At 40.0% G+C, this 23,150-nt stretch overlaps 1 protein-coding gene across 1 annotated transcript in view; it reads right to left on the bottom strand.

Moving 5' to 3' along the window:
- The window catches only part of plxnb2b (plexin b2b), a 131,266-nt gene that overhangs the window by 23,940 nt on the left and 84,176 nt on the right, over window positions 1-23,150 (bottom strand). The window contains exons 3-19 of the mRNA XM_039614531.1: window positions 20,032-21,161; window positions 17,018-17,206; window positions 16,769-16,903; window positions 15,048-15,148; window positions 13,613-13,739; window positions 12,996-13,155; window positions 12,315-12,426; window positions 11,680-11,791; window positions 11,212-11,313; window positions 9,982-10,077; window positions 9,358-9,445; window positions 8,867-9,033; window positions 7,581-7,729; window positions 3,889-3,994; window positions 3,061-3,197; window positions 2,454-2,636; window positions 1,394-1,487 (exon numbers count right to left, since the gene is read on the bottom strand). Coding sequence (XP_039470465.1) covers window positions 1,394-1,487; window positions 2,454-2,636; window positions 3,061-3,197; window positions 3,889-3,994; window positions 7,581-7,729; window positions 8,867-9,033; window positions 9,358-9,445; window positions 9,982-10,077; window positions 11,212-11,313; window positions 11,680-11,791; window positions 12,315-12,426; window positions 12,996-13,155; window positions 13,613-13,739; window positions 15,048-15,148; window positions 16,769-16,903; window positions 17,018-17,206; window positions 20,032-21,159 — 3,186 coding nt within the window. The 5' untranslated portion in view covers window positions 21,160-21,161. The remainder of the gene's footprint in view (window positions 1-1,393; window positions 1,488-2,453; window positions 2,637-3,060; window positions 3,198-3,888; window positions 3,995-7,580; window positions 7,730-8,866; window positions 9,034-9,357; window positions 9,446-9,981; window positions 10,078-11,211; window positions 11,314-11,679; window positions 11,792-12,314; window positions 12,427-12,995; window positions 13,156-13,612; window positions 13,740-15,047; window positions 15,149-16,768; window positions 16,904-17,017; window positions 17,207-20,031; window positions 21,162-23,150) is intronic.

Consider the following 23,150-nt stretch of genomic DNA (forward strand, 5'->3'; position numbering starts at 1 on the left):
ATCTTTCACTACACATGTAACATCGTGGGAAGGTGTCTGGCTGACTGCAGCACACATTTGTTTTTTAGACAATGGTGGCCCCTTAATCATACATACACGTAAATGCATTTTGCTGTATATAAACATTAAATCAGTCCCATATTTATCTTGAATCTAGATAGACAAGTTCTACCACCCGCTTTTTAAAAGAACTTTTCTCAGTGTGATTAGGTACATCACTTTGCCAACAGCACAAACAATACTGTAGCATTGGTATGTGCTGGAACTTTAAAATGATCCATCCATTAAAAAGTTATTTTTGTTGGCTCCATTAGGTGTGCAACAGTCACATTTGGTATAAGTAAACATTTCGTAGCAACTATTTAGTAGGATTTTCTGCGGTCCAATCAACTCCGATTTAGAAGTCTATAAAAATCCACTTTGTTAACTTCTAGGTTGTAACTACAAACATATGCTGCACAGACTCAAGGACTCTCAGGAAGTTTAAAATCCAAAATAAGAACTAGTTGGTCTTTACAGAGAATAAAACCACACACAATAAATAAATAAACTTCAGGTCAGCAACTTGACCTAGAAATCTACATGTTTTTAATATATGCCAGCAGCCATAATGGGTCCACATATTTGGGTCTAGCTCAGAGATGGACTTAAACCAAGTTCTCTTGGTTTAAGTCTCTTGTGAGGCTGACCAACCAAGGTCTTTGAGATAACACTTTACATCCACTGCTAGTTTGTGGCAGCCAGAAAATTATTTTCAAGCCTTTTCTGTCCCTTGGTAGCAGGGCCAGGGGACTTCGCTGGGACGGGAGTAAAATCGTGAAGAGTGAAACAGGCACATAATCTTCAGTAACCCCGATTCTGGTTTAAAATTGTTTCCTTTAAATTAAATGAACAAAACTGCTACTTCTTAAGACTGCCCAGTACACTGGAGGGCAGACGGTGGCAAGCTGTGTGCAGCTCCTTAAAGTTCCCTGGCACAGTCAGTCCTACCTGATTGAGCTGGACGAGGGCCATAGTTACATTCTGGGTGAGGGTGAAACAGTGGTGGCAATATCTGCAATCCTACAGGTTTTAGGGATTTATGGCTCAGGAGGTGACATGAAGTATTATAAAATCTCACTGATCAGTGGCAGCAAGGAGGAGTGGAAATGTGTGTTTTGTTTATTGTTGTGTGTCTGTTTAATTGCAATGCTTCACAGAGTTTGAATGAATCAAAACTAGAGTTGGGGTTCATGAGAAGTGGGGGGATTGAAGAGTGGTGGTACTGTGAGAGAGGGAAAACATTGGAGAAAATGCAACATTTAGGAGAAAGGGTAAGAAGATATAAGATGATGACTGTCAGAGATGCATCAGTGCATTGAGTCAAAGGAAGATACGGAAAATGAACAGGAACCTCTGAAGCCGACCAGTTGCCTCCCTGGACCTTCATGATTGCAGTCTGGATTATGTCAAATCCGGAGCCGGTTACCACAATGTTCCTCCCTCCACTAAAACACACAAACAAACATATCTATTCACACCAAAAACACAGGAAAAAATACATATTAATCAAATGTATTCCCAGCCAAACAAAGACGAGAGCACAAGCTCACAGGAAGACAGACAGTTCTTAAAATGCACCTGGGGTAATTTTCACTGGGGATGAAAACAAACTGTTGTCTGTTGTTTTAGTCAGTGTACCTAATCATGTGTCAGAATTGTGCCAGAAAAAGCAAAGGAACCATCAAATGCATCAATTTTCAGCAATTATCAAGCAGTTTGTAACAACATCAAAAGCAGCATTGGTTCAGCCAGTTTCAGCCAATCACAATTAAATGCACACACGCACGCACGCACACTTAGCAACTCTTGGAGGAAAAAATCCTAGATCCTAGTTTTAAACACAAGAAGTTTAATGACATTATTAAGGTTTCCCAAAGCTTCAGACAGAAATCTGCAGGGCAAAGAACAAGGCAGGTAAGTTTCTAAATGTTCAGTTTTCTACATACAGAACAATCCTATTTGCCTGTGTCACTAATGTCAACTTAGAAGCTTTTTCTTTCTATTTTAAAGCACATATTCAAAAGTAAAAGTCAGCCTGTGTCGTATTCTCTTATTTGTGGCCATTAAGACAGTAATCAGAATGGCATTTTCACACTTCTGAGGTTTAGAGACTGGGGAAATTTGGACTCGCAAAATAACAGAGTTAGTCAAGTCAGAGAGAAAGAGTTTCTTATGCAAGTCTGTAAGACCGTATGTATGTACAGAATGTATTTAGTACTTGGTCATATCGGTCTTATTAGGTAGATATTTCAGATATTTCAGAGTAAATATGAAAAGTAGATCATGGAACTCCCTTCAGCAAAAAAAAAAAAAAAAAAGGTAAAATGAAGGCAGTAAAAATACAACATGTAACAAACAGATACAGTGAATGTCACAAACACCATGACTGCATACTGCTGTGTTAAACTGACCAGACAAAGCTTGCTTTGGGATGGTGATCCTGCACAGTGGGGTTTTCAACAAACCGAAAAGTAGTCGGGATGGTTTTTGTGGTTCTCTTTCCATACTTCATTACGACGTCGAGAGGGTCAGAGGGCACTTTATCCGCGCGGTATTCTCCTGTCCTGCAGGTGATATTTTCTCCAAAGTGCTCCCTGCCAAGACAAGGACATAGCTCAGTACTCGCTGGCTGAAGGAGTGGGGGTGGCACAAGGTCACCGTGCAGTGGAAGCCAACATGGCAGCAGGCTGACAGCTTGTTAAAATCTGGCTTTGCTGCTTCTCTTGCTCGTTATTTTTCTGTTACCTCTGCCTAAAATGTCACCGTGAATCGGTTTTGACAGAGCTCTGGTGGTCACAACAGTACAGGAAAATTGTAAGAGAAAAAAATCCCTCCTCATTGTGACACTAAAGTTAAGGTCAATTCAATATTTTGCTTCAAGAATATACACATATATAAAAAAATTTACATAGAATTCAATGTCTGAATAACAAGTAGCTCTATTAACTAAAGAGGCTGAATTGAAAAAAAATTGGTGTTTGGCCTGAATGAGAATGATTGAAAAAAAGAAATCCTTACACACTGCAGTTCACCCCTCCGATGGTAACCTGGACATCTTCCTTACTGCCAGTATTCAGAAATAATCCAGAGATTGTAATGAGGGTTCCCCCTGCTTTAGGACCTCTATTTGGCGTCACCTCCTCAGGCACCGGGTCCTAATGAAGGGGAGAGGGTGTCACCAAATACCACCTTAATACACACTGATATTTCAAGTACACACTAACTACTGGCAGATGCTGGCACACACAAGAATAACACACACAGACACAGCTCCATGTCAGAAACACTGCTTCTCAGCCTGATCTAACCCGACCCACTCTTTCAGAAACATTCAGACACACAAACTCCCACAAGCACCACATCTGCCTCAATTTGCTGAGCAAACAGTTAGGAGGAGCACTCCCCTGTGGGGAAGCTTTAGCAGAGCCAGAGATATGAAAAGCCAGTTAAATAGCTACGCTGTAGCCTCTTAGAGTATTAAAGTGACAAAGGGAACTGCTGCACAGCATCTGGTTAAAGAGGAATGCCTGCACATTTTGACTTACTGTACAGTAAATTACCACAGCAATGTGCATCTAGGTGCCTAATTTACTGTTACATTTAGCATGTTGTATTTGGTCAGTCTTCTTAACTGTCATGCCCTTGGTATGTTTTGATAAGAGTTTCTCTGGAGCTAATAAATGGAAAACATAAAACAGTCCATAAAACAACAAAATCAGCTGAAAGCTTTTGGATGAGTTTAATTTCTGAATAAGAAGTTGTACAACTCAATGGAGGACGTGCAGCTGAGGACAGTGTATATATGTGTGTGTTTGTGAATGTGTATGTGTGTGTATATGCATTTACCCTGTAGGTGAAGGAAACAGAGGAGGTTCCTCTCTTCCCCCCATTCACCTCGATCTCCACCTGTCCCCAGTCAGCTTTATCAGCAGGTCCAATCTCACACACAACTCTGATCAGAACAACAGAAAAAACAAATTAATTAATAAAAAAACAAAAATAAATGCTGGGACTTGACCTGGAAACTCAAAACTGGGTAAAGAATTATTTACTATTTACATATTAAGGCAAGTTTCAACAGTTTTATGATGGTAATTAATGTCCACTCTACTGCTAACAAGTCATATTTTTAAAAAGACTTTTTTTGTAGTGAGAAGCTAAATTTTATGTTTATCTCTGAGTCGCGACAGCGTGAGAATGAAGCTTCACAGTTTTAGAACAATGTCATGGAGAACGTTGACTTTTAGTGCACTGCAGATGTCCGGCCGTAGACGTGGAACACGTGTCATTTTGAAAAATATATTTTTATGTCAGATGATATCTTTGAGCTTTTATACCTCCTCTGAGATAACTATGATCAAAATTGCTATCTATGCTATTTCAAAGACTTTTTATCTTCCACTATTAAATATACACAGAATCACATTTGTTGGGGATATTCATGCTGAGGATCCATCAAGCACTATAACTACGGTAATGAGTTCCTGAGCATAACGCTCTTTGAATTTATTGAACATGTTTGGTGTCCTACTCACACATACTTGGTCTTATGGTGTTATCCTCGACCATTTGCACATAAATTTATTTGTTTTCAGTGACATAAGTCAGTCTCCTTTAATGTTTCTTGTAACTCATACTTGTTTTTTCAAGGTTTGTGTTAAACGCGGGAGCTTCATTGATGATTCTGTTATTTCCAAGTTTTCTTCTTTTTTAAATTTTTCTAATTCTTCTGATAATAATGTTGAGCTCCTTGCTGCCACCATTAATGAACACTACCTTGCCATTCTCAGTCAGGCCGCTCCTTACAAAACTGGTAATAACTCTGAACTTGTGGCCTTGGACATTCCTTTGAAAAAGCAGAGTAGCTGTGGAAGTCCACGGGTTGGATGGTCCATTGTGAATATTTCAGAGGATTTCTTCACTTGTATAATAAGGCAATAAAAAAGCTAGATCCTCTTATTTTAATAATAAACTGTAATAGAATAATCCAAGAGTATTATTTGAAACCGTCAACAGCACCTCCGCATGTTCTGTTACTTTCTGATTGTGATTGTTTTTTCAGTCATTTTGTAAATAAGATGATGGTCCTGGACCTCAAAATCTCCTCGGGTTCCTCCGCCTGTAACGATGGTGCTCGGTGTCCTGAATCATTTACTTCCTGACTACATGACTTGACTACAGTAAAAGGTAAGATGAAACCCTCATCATGCTCATGGTGAGGGTTAGTTCCTCCTTCTGTCCTGTCTGGGACTCTCACAAGCACTGGTCCATCATTGCTTCATTAACAGCTCAGTGAGGTAATCCTACGTTAAACATGCTGTTGTAACTCCTTTACAGAACAAACCCAATTTGATGCCACCTCTATTGGTAATTTTGAATGATTAAAATGATTTTAAAAAGCCAGTTCAAATTTTTACTATGCAAATTACAGATTTCTGACCCTTTTCAGTCTGGCTTTCAAAAGCAGCGCTCCACTGAGACCCCTATTTTTATCTATAAAGGTCTTTCGGTGGCTTCTGCTGCAGGGATTTGTTCTGTAATCATTTTACTTCATTTGAGAGCAACCTTTGATACCATTGACCATAACATTTTACTTAATAGGTTCTAGGTTTTGGGTTATATTTCTGGTGCTGTGTTGGTTTTCCTCCTCCTTATCAGACAGGATTTTCTCTATTAGGATGAGCAGGTTCACGTGTGGGGTTCCACAAGGTTCAGTCCAGGTCCACAGGGTTCATATTATATTATTTTCTTTCTTTGGCATCGTCCAATCTTTTAATGGCATTTCTTATCATGTCTATGCAGATGACATTCAGCTGTATGTGTCTTTTAGGTCTCACCATTGAGACAGAGTGTCCACCCTACACAACTATTGAACCTGGATTTGCCATTTAAGAGAACAAACTGGAAACACTGGAGAAGTCTGATTTTGTAATCTTTAGACCATCATTGACATTGTTAACAATTAATGTCTCTTGTTTTAGTTTAGTAGATAAGGCAACAGTTAAAAAACTGAAGTCAGTTGTTTTTGTTTGTTCACATTCAGGTTCAGCTGTTTAATTATTTTTTTTTGACTAAGCAGCTATGAGTGTAGTGTGATTTCTTCAGCCAGTTTGTCTGCTTCTGTCCCTGTAGGGATTTTCTTTTATGAATGTCAATGTCTGGAGTTTAACAGAAACCATGTGATAAACAGATCTGAGGGAAAATGCAGAGCTGATGAAATGGTCATCATAATATAGCAAGCATCATTCATAGCACGCCTCCAACAGGAAGGTCATGACCAAACAACCAGCAGCTCAAACTAAGATGTGAAAGAGTGAAATAACACAATGCAAACTCTGCCCAGATTTTAAGCAAATGAGGAACAACCTGCTGCACAAACACACAGGACAACTAACAGCAGGAGCACAGAGGCATTTAGCACCAAGAGTGGATGATTTAAGGGAGAAACACTTCCATCTGGTCTCATAAATCCTATTTTATGTCTCATCATGCAGATGGTGGGGCAAGATTTTGTCATAAATGTGGCTCCATCCTGCCAGGTGTCAACAGTTCTGGCCAGCGGCCGTGGGGCAATGATGTGGCCGTTTTCTCTTTTATAGATCATTTGTATGAAGTGAGCACTTTTTAAACACAGCTGTTACTGAAGTACAGTTTGCTTGACTTGACCTAAAGTTCATTCAATGTTTTTCACAGCGCTCAGTCCATTTAACACCTGAGGTAGAAGGATGAGGTAGTGCCTGAAGCATGAACAGACCACCAGAGACTGCAGAGGTTGTGTGTGTGACACTATCAAATCATTGACATATACTTATAGTGATGAACATATGTATCTCAAAGGATGTGTGCAACATTAGGGCCAAAAAGAAGACTACCCATCAGCAGACGTGTGCAAGTGTTTGAGTGCCATTCAGCGGTGTAGTAGCAGTAGAAAGCAAATAAGTTCAGGACATTTATTTAAGTGCAGAACTTAAGTAAAATTTCAATGTACTTGTATTTTACTTAAGTGTTTCAATATTCTGCTGTTATACCTCACTATGTTTTACATGCAAATATTATAGTTTTAATTTCACAGTTTCTGACAACTTTCATCTGCACCTTAGGTCCAGAAAATAACTTAAAAATATTCAAATTATATGCTTAAAAACCAAAACATCACTGAAAGACTGACTGACCCACTCTTTCTTTAGACTGACCCTGGCTTGAACGGCTATAAAAAGTTTACAGAACAATCAATCTGTAACGTGACTTTATAATGTTGTTGTCTTGCACATTTATGAAAAGAAAAGGAAAAAAAGTGAATGCTTCTTCTACTATTGACATTTCCCTCTGGAAACTGTGACTGTCAAACTGTGTCTGGAGACTCTCAGATCAATACAGTTGTAGAATGAGCTAATTAAAACCTGTAGTCAGGTTACCCTGAGCAAAGGGAAAGTATTCCTAGCTCAGTTAAGTATGCAACATTTAAAAAGAGACTTGATAAAACCTGTCCATATACCATTTGAATGGCCTCCAGGTGGTATACATGTGTGCAAACTTACCTTTTGGAGACGGAGTATTTTTCTGGCTCATGAATGCAGGGCTTCCCAGCCACCGTGATGCTTTTAATGTCTCCCTGATCGATGCCGAGGTTGGAGCCACTGATGGTGATGGAGATGCCTCCCAGCACGGGGCCGAAAAGAGGGCTGATCTGGATGTGGAGATGCAATAGGAGGGTGTTTATAGGAAGAAGGGATTGGAAATGGATTTAACCAGATTATCTGTGCAATAAGAACATACAAGAGATTTACACAGTCTGTTTAACCAAGTATTGAGCTGACTTAAGTATTTAATATTCAAGGCCAAGCGGAGAATTACGTCAGTACTGTATGAGTCACATCTGTATGCATGTATTTGAACATGACCCATAATGTATTTGTGGGTCAGACACAATGAAATCTGACTAAAATATAAAAGCAGATGATCTGGTAAATACAAAACAAAAACAAACATTTTTGTGAGGAAATAAATTGAATATTTTATAGTAAAAAATTCTATTTGAAAATTTTTATTGTAATTTTTTCATTTTAACAATGTGAATTCAACTTCAAATAAAATACACTAACACGAGACACACACAGTGTGCAGCATTTCTGTAAGGCTGCACTTAGAGAGGTAATAGTGCTTCACGCTGCACTGTAACATTAACATGCTCACAGTGACAAAGCTAGCATGCTAATGTATAGCAGGCATGATGTTTACTGCACCGTGTCCCTTATTATACGTGTGCTTTATCAGGATAACCTCCGTCGATGGTACTGGTATTGGACACTGAAAGTTTAACCTGAACATGGGCTAAAAGAGGGCATAAGTGTCTATGAATAATAAAACCATAAAGGTCAACACTGCAGACTCTCAATGTCTTCAGAAAATTTCACTGCAATCCTCTGTATAGTTGTTAAGTTGAATCTCAACAACATACAAAGTCACAGTGATTTATCTGCAGTATCTCTGTCTGTCAGGCTGCAGCGGGTTAGGTGATAGCCTCTGTCAGAATGATATAAACACAATTACTGATGGATTTTTATCAATGACAAAGAGGCACGAACAATTAGGTGAACAAACAAAGAATTGATCCGATCGACATGTGCTAAGGAACAGCGCCGCACACTCTCAAGGAGAAACACACTCCCAACTCCTCTGTGGAAGAAAAATACACGGCCAGTGAAGACCTCAGTCCAATCATCACAGTCAATGTGTTTTTACATCCAATCACAAGATTTTAAAGAAGGTACAGTTTCCATTTGAAAGGTAAACATGAAGTGATGACAGCACTGTGACGACTCACATTGGTGATCTCGGGGTTGGGACACTCGGTGTTGCTGGGGAGAGGATCGCAGAGCTCCTCATACACACACGCCTGCTTCTTGCTGCACCACACACACTTGTACTTTGGATCGGCGTTCTTACAAAGACTACAGTCATTCCTCTCAACGGCACAGTTGTACAGTGTGACTGTAGAGAAAATAGTGAGGAAACAATAAGCATTATATTAATTTTCTTGTTTTTGAATATTATGTTATTGCACATTCAAAGAGCATATTCTGCATCCTCAATGAAAAATTGATGGACAATCTAATTTCAAGTGACTCCTGCAGTAACATACATTTATCTGAATCCTTCATGTAAAAAGCTGTTAGATCATGCAGTAATTTTTATAATTTTCAAGTGCAGATTAAAGGTAGCTTCCTTAAAATCAGCTGAAGCCCCACAGTGGGACTTGCCGTGCACACATAGGGCATTAAAATAAAATCTCCTCATTAATATGTGAAGACACACCGTTCACCGTGCTGTCCATCTTCTTGCCAGACTCCTTGTCCTTCACGTAGAACAGAACATTGGTCTCCGGTGACTTATCATAGAAAAACTAAGAAATTGGAAGAAAATGAATTATTAATACAGAATCCTGTGATTAATGGCACTTAAGCTCTTCTCTGCAAACAGTGTGGGCTGCTGCTCCCCCACGCCAAGGGAAAATAAGAAAGAAAAAAGAATATATACCCAGTCTGGCAGATTTTCAGCTACAGAAATCAATGTTGGAAAAGAACATAGCTGGAGGCTAAGCACTGTTTGAGCTTCCCAATCACAAAGTTCACAATGTGGAGATGGTGTTTAACTCTCCAGCGAGGGGAGCGTGTCCATTAGAGGGAGCTAGAGAATATCAAAGGGAATGTGAAAAAAAGGCTAAAGGTTGAATTCTTTTGTAAATGTGGAACATAAATACAGCTGTTCATAAACAGAAAGTCTTCACACAGTTTTTTTGCTGCAGAATATATACATTCACTCTTTCAGTGTATTTCTAGGTTGTACTTTGAATACTAGGACCACAAACCAGTCACAGTGCAAAGACCTGTGTTGAGTGTGTTGCATCAAGACAAATGTCAAGCGAGGGGTCATGCTCACATTGAAGCCACTGAATGTGTAGAATCCCCCCGCCTCATCAAACGAGACATCTTCTTCCTTTGTCATCAGCTCACTGCCAATGGTGAAATGACGATTCTGCAGAACCACACAAACAAACACAAAAATGCTGATGTGTATTCATGCTGATCATACTTTTACAGTACTGTGCTTTGATGCTCTTCTATGTATAGAGCACGCAAACAGTTGCAGTTTCCCTGTTTCTACCCAAGTGTGCAACACTGAACATATACACACAACAACCAAATGGAAACAGCCCAGAAAGCTGTGTGATTACAAAACCCTCACACAGGGCTTAAAATTTTTGATTTTCACAGCAGTGAAAGATCAGCTGTCAAAACTTTGATTTATGAGACAAGAAGAATGGATCCCCGGGAACCTGCACCTATAAAGTCCATCAGAACTCACACATTCAAAGAAAATGATCAAGATGTATGTTGTGTGACAACTAAGTGAACTGTTACAGCTTATATTGCTGTCTGATTGTAAAAGAATTGAGATTTTTAATGTTATTGTTATGAAAGATACTCTGCATAATCATGACAAAATGGGGATGGGTGGGAGGACTGGAGCCAATCCCAGCTGTTATGGAACAAGAAGTAGGATACACCCTGTAGAGGTGTCAACTGCAGGAGAGACACCACCACTCTGGCTACGTCCACACTAGCCCGGATAGATTTGAAAATGGCGTTTTCATCTGAAAAACAATCAAAACAACTGCTGTATAATGCACTCCACTATCTTTGTTTAATTGGTCACATGACTGCATCACATGACTAAAATGCGTCATCGTTTTAGAAAGTCTGTGTTTTCGAGTGTCCACACTGCGACGGGACAGCTCCATTTTGAAATGTATGCGTTTTTGAGAGTGTTTTCGAAAACGCTGCGTTTTTCCTTCGGGAAAATGACGTCTCAGTGTGGACGGGAGGCCAAAACGGAGAGAAAACGATGCGTTTTCAAATGAAAACGCATTAGTGTGGACGTAGCCTCAGTCTGACATTTACACCTATGGCCAATTTAGAATCCCTCATTAACAGATGCAAGAGTAGAAAAAACTGAAACAAGTTTGGCTCATTCTCCTTTCTTTTAGCCTAAAAATGAACCTGTTGTGTTTTTCGTTTTTTCTGTCAAAGGGATATCCACAAACAGAAAGACAGTGTTTCTTTCCCTGGAACTCAGATGCATGTTGGGGGTGGAGTGGGGCCAGTTTACCTGGTAATGTTCCAGATTTATGCCTTCAAAGTCGATTGGAGTCTTGTAGCCCACAGGGATGAGCCCAGGATCAGGATTCTCAAACCGAGGACAGTTTGCACTCTGAAACAGAATGAAAACAAATTAGATACTTTAATCATTTACATTTTAAACATGCTAACCACTTAACAGACACCCTCATCTGTGGCGACAGATAACTATATCGCTGAAACATCTGCTGACTTGGAATCTGATATCCTCCGCCCTGCAACATTTGTCATGCAAGATGGTGACAGCTGATAGTGGGATTTGTGTATTTATTAATTTTTCAGGAGGAGTTTGGACCACTCAGGCGGTGAATCACATGTAAAGTTTAGATGTGTCCTTTAAAACTCGTGCTATACTTGTTCTCCACATCTACCATAAACATCTATGACAGAAAAGAGTCCTTGACCTGTCACTGAACACACAGCACTAAAGAGGACTAACCTGACGGTGCTTGATGATGTGGGAATCAACCACACTGTCGTCCGCATCGCTGCAGGTGTGGTCCTGCGTGTTCCACTGACATCCCCACGGACTGCCTACACATGACATGCACCTGAAAACACAGAAATATGGACTAATAAGCAACTTAGATAAGGAAATACTTTCACATGCACAATCAGGTTAGAGCATGCACACATAAAAGCACACACAAACAACATCTAAAACATGCAAACTCATCAGAGAGCGTCCGGCACAAAAATCTATGTTGCTGACAATGAAATGGATCTCTGCAACTTCACATAAGCAAAGCTCGTTCATCACACGTTCCTCTGTGTGAAAGAAATGCAGAAAAAATGAGGGAAAAAAAAACCAGCCAGGATCGACTTTCATTTTTGATTAATGAAAAGGAAACTGAGGCAATTTCCTCGGCTTGGTAATAGAAGCAAGAGAGAAAATGCAAGAGGTGCATTCAAAACCACCATGCATCACAATTTACAAACAGAGCCTTGATCTCTCATCTGCTCATGCACGGTGATACATTTACATCAAGGTTGTCAGATGATGCTGTGTTCCATGTCACTGTGTATTTTCACTGAGTGACAGAGCAGAACTGAAAGATTAACAGCCTGACTCACGGTGTGTTTTCAGATTTCCTCACTGTGGCAGCACAGTTGTAGAACCTGAATTCCCGCGTGGCCAACTCCACAGTGTCATTGACAAAGATCCTGATAGCCACGGCCACAAAGTCTGAAGAGACAGTAAAACAGTGGTTAAAATGTGTTACACTAGCTGTTTATGTGAATACAAGTTCTATCATATAAAAGATGAGAAGTATGCTAGTACATTTAAAGACAAAACAACACAGGGCAATGAAATATTTTGATAAATCTTCTCACAATCAATTCAGTGATTATTTAACTGCCTAAATGGCATATTAGTATATAAAAGCCAAAACTTGAACTCTATTTGCAAAAAGTTTCATGTTTTGTTTATAAAGCCATTTTTATGGGACTTGCTTTGTTTTGGGCAAGATGTTTGCTGACTACTGATACAAAAAACTATAAACTGGAAAAATAAAGCTTAAATTAGATTAGTGTGTTGATTTCGTGCAATTTTCTAAATTTGTGCAAATTTGTTGGACACTGTAAGTTCCTCAACAAAATGATTTGCCAGCTGACATTAACTTAACCTCATGTTTTTTCAGCCCATTTCCCACTTTGTCCAGTTAGTAATGCAGCATTAACCATCATGGAGAAGCACAGACATTAGACCTTAAAGACAACAGAAACATGGCAGGGTAATTAAAGAGACCATACCTTGGCCCTCAGGTGTTTTCGGTATAAGCCCAGGCTGGGGGAGATCACAGGAGACCTCACCAGAGTCTGACATGATGCCGTTACTCTGGAAAGACTCAATCTTGCATTGCAGACGGTCAGAGTGTCCAATGGTAGGAAGAGAGGGAATATTGATGTTCACCTGGACAGACAAAAACATACTGACTGGAAACACTGTGGCTTCTGAGCCCGTAAGATCTCACTAAATTTATATCTCTGCGTAACCAAAGTTATAATAAAGAAACTGATTCTTTTTTCAAAGAAACTGAGAAAGAGAAAGGAGTGACATGCTGCTGATGGAAATTCATGTGAGTGAGACAGGCAGGAACACAGAAGAAGTAAAATGGGGGAATAGGAAGAGGCTCTCCATCTTCAGACAATCAGCCACGCAGGTTATAATAAGACAGTTTGGAGTTTTCTGGGTGGATCAATACAGAGCTGGAAGACCTAGAGCTCGAGGTCTTTGATTCACAGTGTACCCAGTTTATTACTCAGTCTCTGCATGTAAGTGGAGTTAGGTACTGCAGAGAAAAGGGGGACAATAAAAGAGAACAAAGGAAGTCAGAGACAGTATGGGTGAGGAATAAACAGAGCTGTACCTTGCCAGTCTTTCTGCAGGAAAGGTTTGAAGGAGAGAAGGATACAATCTTGACACACTGCTGCTTGGGGCTCCACAACCAACCATTCTTCTCCTCTGCCCGTCGGCACTCAGACCTCCTGGTACACCTTCAGACGAAGGATGAGAAATTCCCATCAGCCTGAGTTGCACATCCCATAAACACTTTCACAAAAAGTCAGTTTGTAAATAACAACTCAATGCCCAAGTGACTTCCAGCAGGGTCTGTGCACAAAATAAAGATTTATGTATCAAAAAGAAAAACATTTAACGTCCTCAATGGTAACTACATTAATTGGGTCATTTTAACTTATATAACCTTTAAGCAAAGTACTAAAAAAATACTCCTTTGTTCAAGCTTCCCAGCTGTGAGCATCTAAGGTATAAGATTAATAGAACATAATTTTAATGAAGCTATTCAAATTATGTGATGATGCAAGAAATGAAACAGTTAAAGACAAAAAATGACTTTGCAATCAGACAAAATACACAGGAGAGATAAAAACGTGACTTCTTTTTGATAAAATCAATCTAGCACTAAATGCAGAGAAGACTAAAATACATACTCTGAAGGAAATACAAACTAACACAGAGATGAGCTGATATTGTGCACATAAACAGTAGTACAGGAGATAATGCAACATCAAATTTGCACTGTAAATCACACTGACTGATTTTTTTCATAAATGAGAAGCAAACGAGTTAAGCACTGCTTCAAATCATTTGCACCAATTGAAGGCAAAGAAAAATTGCAGAATTATCCTATTCAAAAGCTCAAATCATCAACTCGTTTGCCTGAGAAATGACTGAATTAATTCTTTATGAAAAGTTGCTGATTCTTATTCTGTCAATTGACTTATCAACTGATAAACAGATTTCAGCTCTAACACTAAATAGCGTGCACAATGTTGCACAGTAAGAGCATCGGATATATCAGATAGTTCCAGAGGGACAGAGTTTGCTTCTTTTTCCTAGTCATGATCACATCCCTGTAAAATACATGATACATGCGCACTTTTCTACCCTCCAGACCCTGATAAATATAGGCTGATGAGAGTAAATTGCACAGCCTGCCTTCGCCGTGTGGGGCTGACAAACAGCTTTAATTCCTTACGGCTGCACGGACAACAGGAGATGGAATATAAACACTGAGGGGTACTAAAAGTGTCTGCAATAAAACACTGAACAAATATCCTGCTGTGTTTTACAGATGGAATTGCATGTGTGGGTGTTTGTGTTAGTCTGTTGCTGTGTGCATGCATTTGTATATGCATGCAAGAATGTACTATATATATATATATATATATATATATATATATATATATATATATATATATATATGTGTGTGTGTGTGTGTGTGTGTGTGTGTGTGTGTGTGTGTGTGTGTGTGTGTGTGTGAGAGAGAGAGAGATCCTCACCTGCCCTCCAAAACACACCAGCCACAGTAAGGGTCCCTCAGTCCCACACATGATTGGCAGTCTTTCATTTCGAGGCACGTCTGCACTGGCACCTTGGTGATCTGGATTATTACAACATGAAATATGATCAAAAGGTGCACCTTAAGGGAGACACTGGACAAAAATAACAAGTATTTAAAGTATAGCTGTAAATGTTCCTTAGTATGTTGCAGGTGTGCAGAGTGGGAGCGAGTGGGGTCTCGTGTTTTCTCCCATGTTTAATTACTTAGTTTATTCAACACAAAACACTGAATGTTTACTGTAACCAGGGTGAAATTATTTTCTTTTCACGTGTAAAAGCCAATCCATTAGATCTTATTTCAAGACATCAGTTTTTTCAGATAAAATCTGAATGTTTAACAGCATCTGAAACATTAGAAACTCTTTCCCCTCTGCAGAAACAGATGTGAGTCAATATAATGAAAGCAAAACTTCTGAAATCGCAAACTTAAAAAGCAACGGATCAAATAATTTTGATCCGTATATATTTTGATCATATATATATATATATATATATATATATATATATATATATATATATATATATATATATATATATATATATATATATATATATATATATATATATATATATATATATATATATACATATTTGATCCAGGAAACATGTACCTGGCCCATGTTTCAGGTACATGGGCCAGACGTGGCCATCAAAAAGGCCAGGTGGGTCTGGTACCAGGTAGTTTCTTGAGCACCTCCTCTTTTTGCATTCTTCATATGGGATGGAATAAATTCACGTCTATACTTGATAATAAAAATTCTGCAAAGTATTTGCAAAGGATGGCTAACCAACCGGACATAGTGGTGGTAGACAAACAGAAGAAGACGGCCGTAGTGATTGATGTAGCGGTTCCGAATGACAGCAACATCAGAAAGAAGGAACACGAGAAGCTGGAGAAATACCAAGGGCTCAGAGAAGAGCTCGAGAGGATGTGGAGGGTGAAGGTAACGGTGGTCCCAGTGGTAATCGGAGCACTAGGTGCGGTGACTCCCAAGCTAGGCGAGTGGCTCCAGCAGATCCCGGGAACAACATCGGAGATCTCTGTCCAGAAGAGCGCAGTCCTGGGAACAGCTAAGATACTGCGCAGGACCCTCAAGCTCCCAGGCCTCTGGTAGAGGACCCGAGCTTGAAGGATAAACCGCCCGCAGGGGCGTGCTGGGTGTTTTATATTTCTAAAATGCTAACACTCGTGCTGTGATTGGTCAGCTGTGTGGATGTGAGAACAAAGCCATGACTCTCAATAAATCTGTTTATCTATTCTTAATGCAGCTGGCATTGCTACTTTTGATTGTGATCTATGAAGTCCATGCCTTCCCTTCTAAAAATACCATCTCCATATTTAAATGGTATTGTATGTGCCCGCTCTCTAAGGCAGTCAGCTTTCCTCTCCACATTAGACTGAGGCTGCTCAGCAGAGCTATTAACACTTTGTCTTATATTATAAGACACTTTGAAAGCAACATCTCTCGTTTTAATCAAGGCAGCTTTCTACAGTGGCACCATACAGGCTTTTCTCCGTGCATACCCACAGAATAATTTTTTGGCTTTGGGTCAATTTTTTCTCTTTTAAATGAATACAGTCTTTGTGGAGCTCAGTCTTAGCACCAGCAAGTACTCTGCCTGAATTTTAATGTATAATAAGTGTTAAATATATACACACACACCTCTTCTCTGTGGTAATGTAGAGGTGGCTCTGGCTTTGGTCAAGGAAAAGGTTCTTGTTGACCTTCTCTCCTATGTTGTTGCCAACAGAGGAGTATGGCTTGTTGCCATATTCACCTGGTCTCAGGTGTACCTGGACAAAATAAAGAAAAAACAAAAGGTATGACAAATTTGAGGTTTTAAAAGTTTAGGATAAAAGTTTAAACTGAGGAAAAAAATATCACAAAAAAACACAAGAGAACTCAACCTTGAAGACCTCTCCGTTGGCGCTGCCCAAAAAGGCGATCGTGTGGTCATTCTCCACAGCAACAGCTACAGCAGTCAGATGGACCGACATGGTCAACGCTGCATCTGCCTTTAAGGCAAATGCTGGCTTGCTTGCCAGAGGCGAAAGCAAATGCTCTGCGCCACACTTGAAGTTTCCCAATGCATCCTTCTGTAAAGGGAAAGGATAACAAGAAGGGACGATCAGACATTGTTTGCTTCTCACTCCAATAACATTAACTGTCTTGCAGTACTGTTTGTATCCTATTTAAACTTTATAACAAAGATGGGAAATGTGCTTTGAACACTCAACCATTTTCATCTACAATCTAAAATTGGCTTTGTTTTGACTGATCATTTCTTTGATTAAAATAATGAATTAAAATTACAAGTAAGTGTTTGCTTTAGAGTCGGAAGTCTGAGACAAGAACAATAGGAAAACTCGTGTTAATGATCACTTAACAAGAAACTACTAAGACATGCAAGTAAAAGATTTAAAATAACCAGTTAAGTTGGGCCATAACTAAAAAGGTCTTTGGCACATGAAAATTGTTCATGGAATACTTCAATTATTTCTGAGTAGGTACTGATCTAGGTATTAAGCTCAGTCACTCTCTATAAGTAAATACCCTACAGCTGCAGACCCTATGGTGGGAGCTGGAGAGGTGAAAATATCAACTAGTGGTGCAGGGTAGCAGCGGTCTTGACATGTCAGAGGCAGCAATGGACAATGGAAAATTTTAAAACATGAATAGACCACCAAATTCGACAGGTGTATTTAGTACATGGTGAGAGGAGAGTGAGCCATATTAATGTTAGGCCCATAACTTGAACAAAGGCGTAATTTTGGTGGTTTTACCTTTCTACACCACAAAGGCAGGTTTTAAATCAAACAATCAATATGTGATTGAAGTTAAACTTTAAGCTTTAACTCAAAGCATTTTAGCAAATCTTTGCCAAAACTTCTTTGGGAATTTGAGCCATTTTTATACACAGTCCCCCTTTTTTAGAGGTTTAAAACCGACTGGATATTCGACTGACAAGTAGCTCCAGGTGAGGCCAGTTCTCTTGTTATTTCATGACAAATGAAGCGCACATAATATCTGAAGGTGGTTTGAAGTGTCGAATTTATATTTTATAGCTTTTCTTTGTAATTGTAAATAAAAATGCCCAAATATATGTCAGTGCAAGTGAGATAGACTAACATTCAGCTGAAAAAAAATAAACCAGAATCAGAAATAATAGTCTGAGGGCCCTGGGCCCTGCAACAGACTGGCGACCTCTCACCCACAGTGTACCCTGCCTCTCACCCTAAGACAGCTGGGATAGATGGTTCAGACAGAAATAATAAAAACTTCGCCCCTCACAATCCCTGAAAAAGGATAAGCGGATTTCCATAGCGGGCTGCCAATAGATGGTTGGATGGACAGAAATAATGAAGCTTTGTAAGATTGTCTTTCGCAGGAATAAGAAAAAAATTAAAAATCTGGTACTTTCTTAGAAAATAAGGAATGAAATGGCCAGCTCAGCAACACAAAGACCCGAGTTTATCAAAAATTATTTCCATAGATAAGACTCCGGCAAATCGTTTTCAAAAATGGCTCAGGTTAAACATATATAACGTCCAAGATAACTCAAAAAACACTGAGTAAATCGGTTTGGGGAGGTAGGCATATCCTGACACTGATTATCGCCATGATATGGGAATAGAACAAGGTTCAAACTATCGGTTACACTAAAGAACAAGAGGATCAGATTACACTTTGCCAAAGAAAATCTGAAAGAACCTTTACAGTTCTGAAAAACAAAATCTTTGGACAGGTGAAACCAAGATTAACAAATGGCATGTCTGTGAAGGTTCTCAGTCATCCAGGTCATCGTAGTCTAAGGAGCTTGGAAAGCATCTGGACTTCTGTAAGTTGCTTGAAGACGTTTCACCTCTCATCCGAGAAGCTTTTTCAGTTCTACGGTCAAATGGTGGAGAGTCCCAGATTTAAAGAAGAGTGAAAGAACCCATCTATGTCCATTATGAACAGCCATTTTTGAACAAAGGTGGTGGTTTACGACACCAACTGTCTGCCATCTATAATCCAGTTTTGAGTTCCCTTCCCAGAGGCCTTATCGCCCACTCGCATCCTGGCTCATCTGACCTCAAGAAATCACATGATAGGGTTGGGCTGGGTTTCACAGTGAGCTCATCTGAAACCTTGGCATCTGAAACCTTGGCACGAGCCAAGGTGTAACGTTTTTACACCTTGGCTTGTGTGATTAGGTAGAGGATCAATAGGGGGTCCATTGTCCCTCTTGGGGGAATCCTCCCACAGGGTTTAAATCTGAGACTCTCCACCTGGGACCCTAGAACTGAAGAAGCTTCTCGGATGAGAGGTGAAACGTCTTCAAGCAACTTAAAGAAGTCCAGACGCTTTTCTTTCCAACCTCCTTAGACGAAGATTAACAGCCTGTATCAGAATGATGGGTAGAGAAAAATATGGAGAGGAGAGAAACAGCTCATGATCAGAATGGGCATGTATAGCTGCCACTGAAACTGGGTCACTACTGTCTGGTTGCTGTGACTGCTGATCGAAACAGAAACAGAATGATGAAATGTGAAGTGTACAGGGCTATACTCTCTGCTTAGATCCAGACAAATGCTAAACAAACAAAACCAAAAAATACTGAAACCCCTTAATTAAAGTAGAAAGTCTGCACTTTAGCCATGTCTTGATTGTGTGATTTAAAATCCACTGTGGTGGTGTACAGAGGCTACAAGAATTGTGTCTTTCTCCAACAAATTCTTATTGGACACTATTGCATGTTAATGCAGTGTACGAGTCTTGGTTTTTTAGCCTTGGTCATATTACAAGTGATCCGGAGAACGAATTAAATATTGAGATTTTATAGTAAAAAGTGATAACTGCATTAAAGATGATACCTGAGATATCTGAGTTTTTCAAAACATTCTTTTAAATTAGAGTCAGCTGACAAAGAAGCACTTACAGAAATTTTTGAAGTGCATGCTGTGTAGGTTTGGGATGAGTAGGGTACGTCCACAGCAGGAATCCCAGAAATCTCCCCAGAGTCACTGTAGCATGCACTGATGATATCCATCAGCTGCTGATTGATGGAGTTCAGCGGGTACATGCAGAGAGCAGAGTCGCTTTCGTCGTCATCTGGATGAGCCACCATGAAGAGGACTTTTGTGAATGAGGTGACCGTCCCATAATTACCAGACTGAGACATGACCCGTGCCAGCTCTTTTCCTGGAAAAGCCACATATGCAGCTTGGACTTTGTTGTACCGGTTGTTTGTACCGCAGGTTAGCTGGAGCTCTGTGTACGAATAGTAATGTTGGTCATTTTCACAAAGACGAGACACAAAAGTCAAGTTTTTGTTATCTGTGCCATCGAGAGTCCGAGAAAAGAGGAAATACACAAAACCATCCTCTTTGAAGGCATGTCGGAAGTCGTGTAAGTACTTGAGGACAAATGGCGCCGTCTGTACCGCTGATGCCTCAATGATGTTCTCAAACACAACCCAGTCCTGGTAGTCCTCAAGGATTCGTGTGCTGATTAGTTTTGTACTGTCCAGGCTTCCATAGCCCTTTCCAACAAGGAACACTTTGAAGGTCCGGCCATTTTTTGTGTAGTTGGACATGACGCTCACCACGTTCACATTATCCTCTATGCTAGCCACGTAAGTCCTCTCTCCTTTGTTGTCATTGTAATACAGCTCTTGTTCTACATTAGACAGGTTGAGGAGGGAACATATGCCTCTGTATCGACTGCCGCATACTATTAGTGAACCATTGGTTGGGTGGACCAGCAGAAGTTTGTTGCTGTTGGGCATAAGCACTGTGTCCTGACAGCCTGAAGCAGGAGGTGTACATGTTTTGGCATCTTTTTTTGGGCCCGTCTCAGTGCGGGCCTCCTTCTGGAGGGACGGGCTCAGCTGGAAGATATTGTTGATTGCTCCCAGGTAGATGCGACCAGTCTGTGGGTCCTGGACCACGTTGTTAATCAGCGTTTCAGAGATGAACTCCACCGTGGGGATTTTTCCACTCCCCTTTTGGGCTTGAGAGACTGACAGCCAGAAGAGGAAGAGGAGGATGGAGACCCAGCTTGCCATCTCTGGAAGGAACAGAAAGGAAAAAGTATTTTATTATTAATGAAGTTAAATGGAACTTTAAATGCACATTAACTATCAGCAACATGACACATCAACAAAGGGTTGGTGTGTAGTTAATATAACCCCACATGCATACACATACACTCATACATGAAATTGAAGGTAAATCAATCGTCTTTATAGTGGTTCTAAGCAACAAGCCTGCTTCACTGGGAGGGGCTGAGGGTCAGTTTGAGGTCAGGACTATGTGCAGGCCGGTCAAGTTCTTCTATATCAAATTCGCAAATCCATGTCTGTATGAACCTTGTTTTGTGCACTGACAAACAGTCATGTTGGAATAGGAAACACCCACTGATAGCTACTGTGGAATATTTAATAGCGAGAAAATTTCACGACTGGACTTGTTGCACAGGTGACGTCCTATCAGGGTACCACACTACAGTTCCTGAGAGTGACAAATTCTTTCACAAATGTTTGTAGAAGCAGTCTGCATGCCTAGCTTCTTGATTATATGCACCTGGAAGTGATTGGAACACCTGAATTCAATGATTTGGATGGGTGAGTGAATACTTTTGGCAATATCATGTATTTTTAGAAAATATGCACATGGAGACATTAATAGGGTTGCACTAGGCTATACACCTGAAGTTTGTATTGCCCAGGTATATACAAAAGTAACTAGAAGTAATTTGAATGAACTGGGATTTTAAGGTGTACAACACATTAAGCATATCCCACTTTAGATTCACAGATTTAGGTTAAGGGGGTAAAACCACTTAAAAACTGCCTCGAGATGACAGCGCATGGCGTAGGTGTTTGTGTCTGACTCAACTCCCTGATCCAGTTATTTTAAGGGGGTGTGTTATTTTGAATTCAATTGACTTATCTCAAGCGATCACCAGTGGAAAAAATAAAACTGGTTTGTGTAGGGGTAAAAAAGACAAAGGATAACAACTAGATCTCAACCCATAACACAATAAACAACTATTTAAAAAGCTTGGATCCCATCCAACTTCATTTGCACTTGCTCTTTTTTCCCCTAACAGCCGCACAATGTGTTTAGGAAGTACACTGTTTTGTCTCAGGAAATATGATCACACAACATCCTTGTAAACTACAGACAGCCTCATGTACCGGCTAACAGCAGGTGCCTGCGGAGCCTTCGTTCACTGCTGTTTGCGCAGGCTGTGGTAAATATGGAACTGCAGGTGGCTTTGAAGCAGCCATTGCCCACACAGCAAATGTTAGTGTATGTTTGCATGTGGTTTCAGTCTTGCACACACTCAGTAGTATCCTCCTCCTCATTTCATCTTGCCAGTCAAGTTCACAGACACATTTGTCAAAGTCACTTGCCAAAACTGTGTTTTATTATGTCAACCTGCCTTTGCTCACTGGACTAAGTGGGGAGACCACTGATTGGACATTTGCCTGGGGGGAGGGGGGGCTGTTAATTTCACTGGCAACACTCATTTTCATTTAAGTAGACACAATTTGATTTCTTGATTTTATTTATTTATTTTTTTGCCCCCCCCCCCATTTACTGCCTCAAACTGTCCAGCCCCCCCTTAACCCATTTCATTGCATAAATGTATTGTGCCCTTTTCAATTCATAGTCTTAAATATTCCCATTAAAATTGGAATGGTGCAATAAAATCCCTCTCTCTGCTTATTCAGGACAGAAATGTGTGCGGCTGGTTTTTACAGCTTTAATTAAGAAGGAGGGGCGGTAAGTGTTCTGCCAAGATTTAACTGAGAGGAAAAGACCAAAAAAAAGAAAAAAAATCTTGAGTTTACATGAATAGTACAGAGTGGAGAAAATAAAGGGTATATTATGTAAACTATTATTTCAGCTCTAAAGTAACGCAACTTCAATTTCAAAGGACACATCCATCGGCAATTACAAGCCTGTGTCAGCTTTAAGCGGCAGGACAATAACGCTTGTGCTTGAGTTTTCAGGGAAGCTTCACAGAAACCGCACGAGTTGCAAAACA

The sequence above is a fragment of the Oreochromis aureus genome, linkage group 7, assembly GCF_013358895.1.
Source record: "Oreochromis aureus strain Israel breed Guangdong linkage group 7, ZZ_aureus, whole genome shotgun sequence".
Taxonomy (NCBI): domain Eukaryota; kingdom Metazoa; phylum Chordata; class Actinopteri; order Cichliformes; family Cichlidae; genus Oreochromis; species Oreochromis aureus.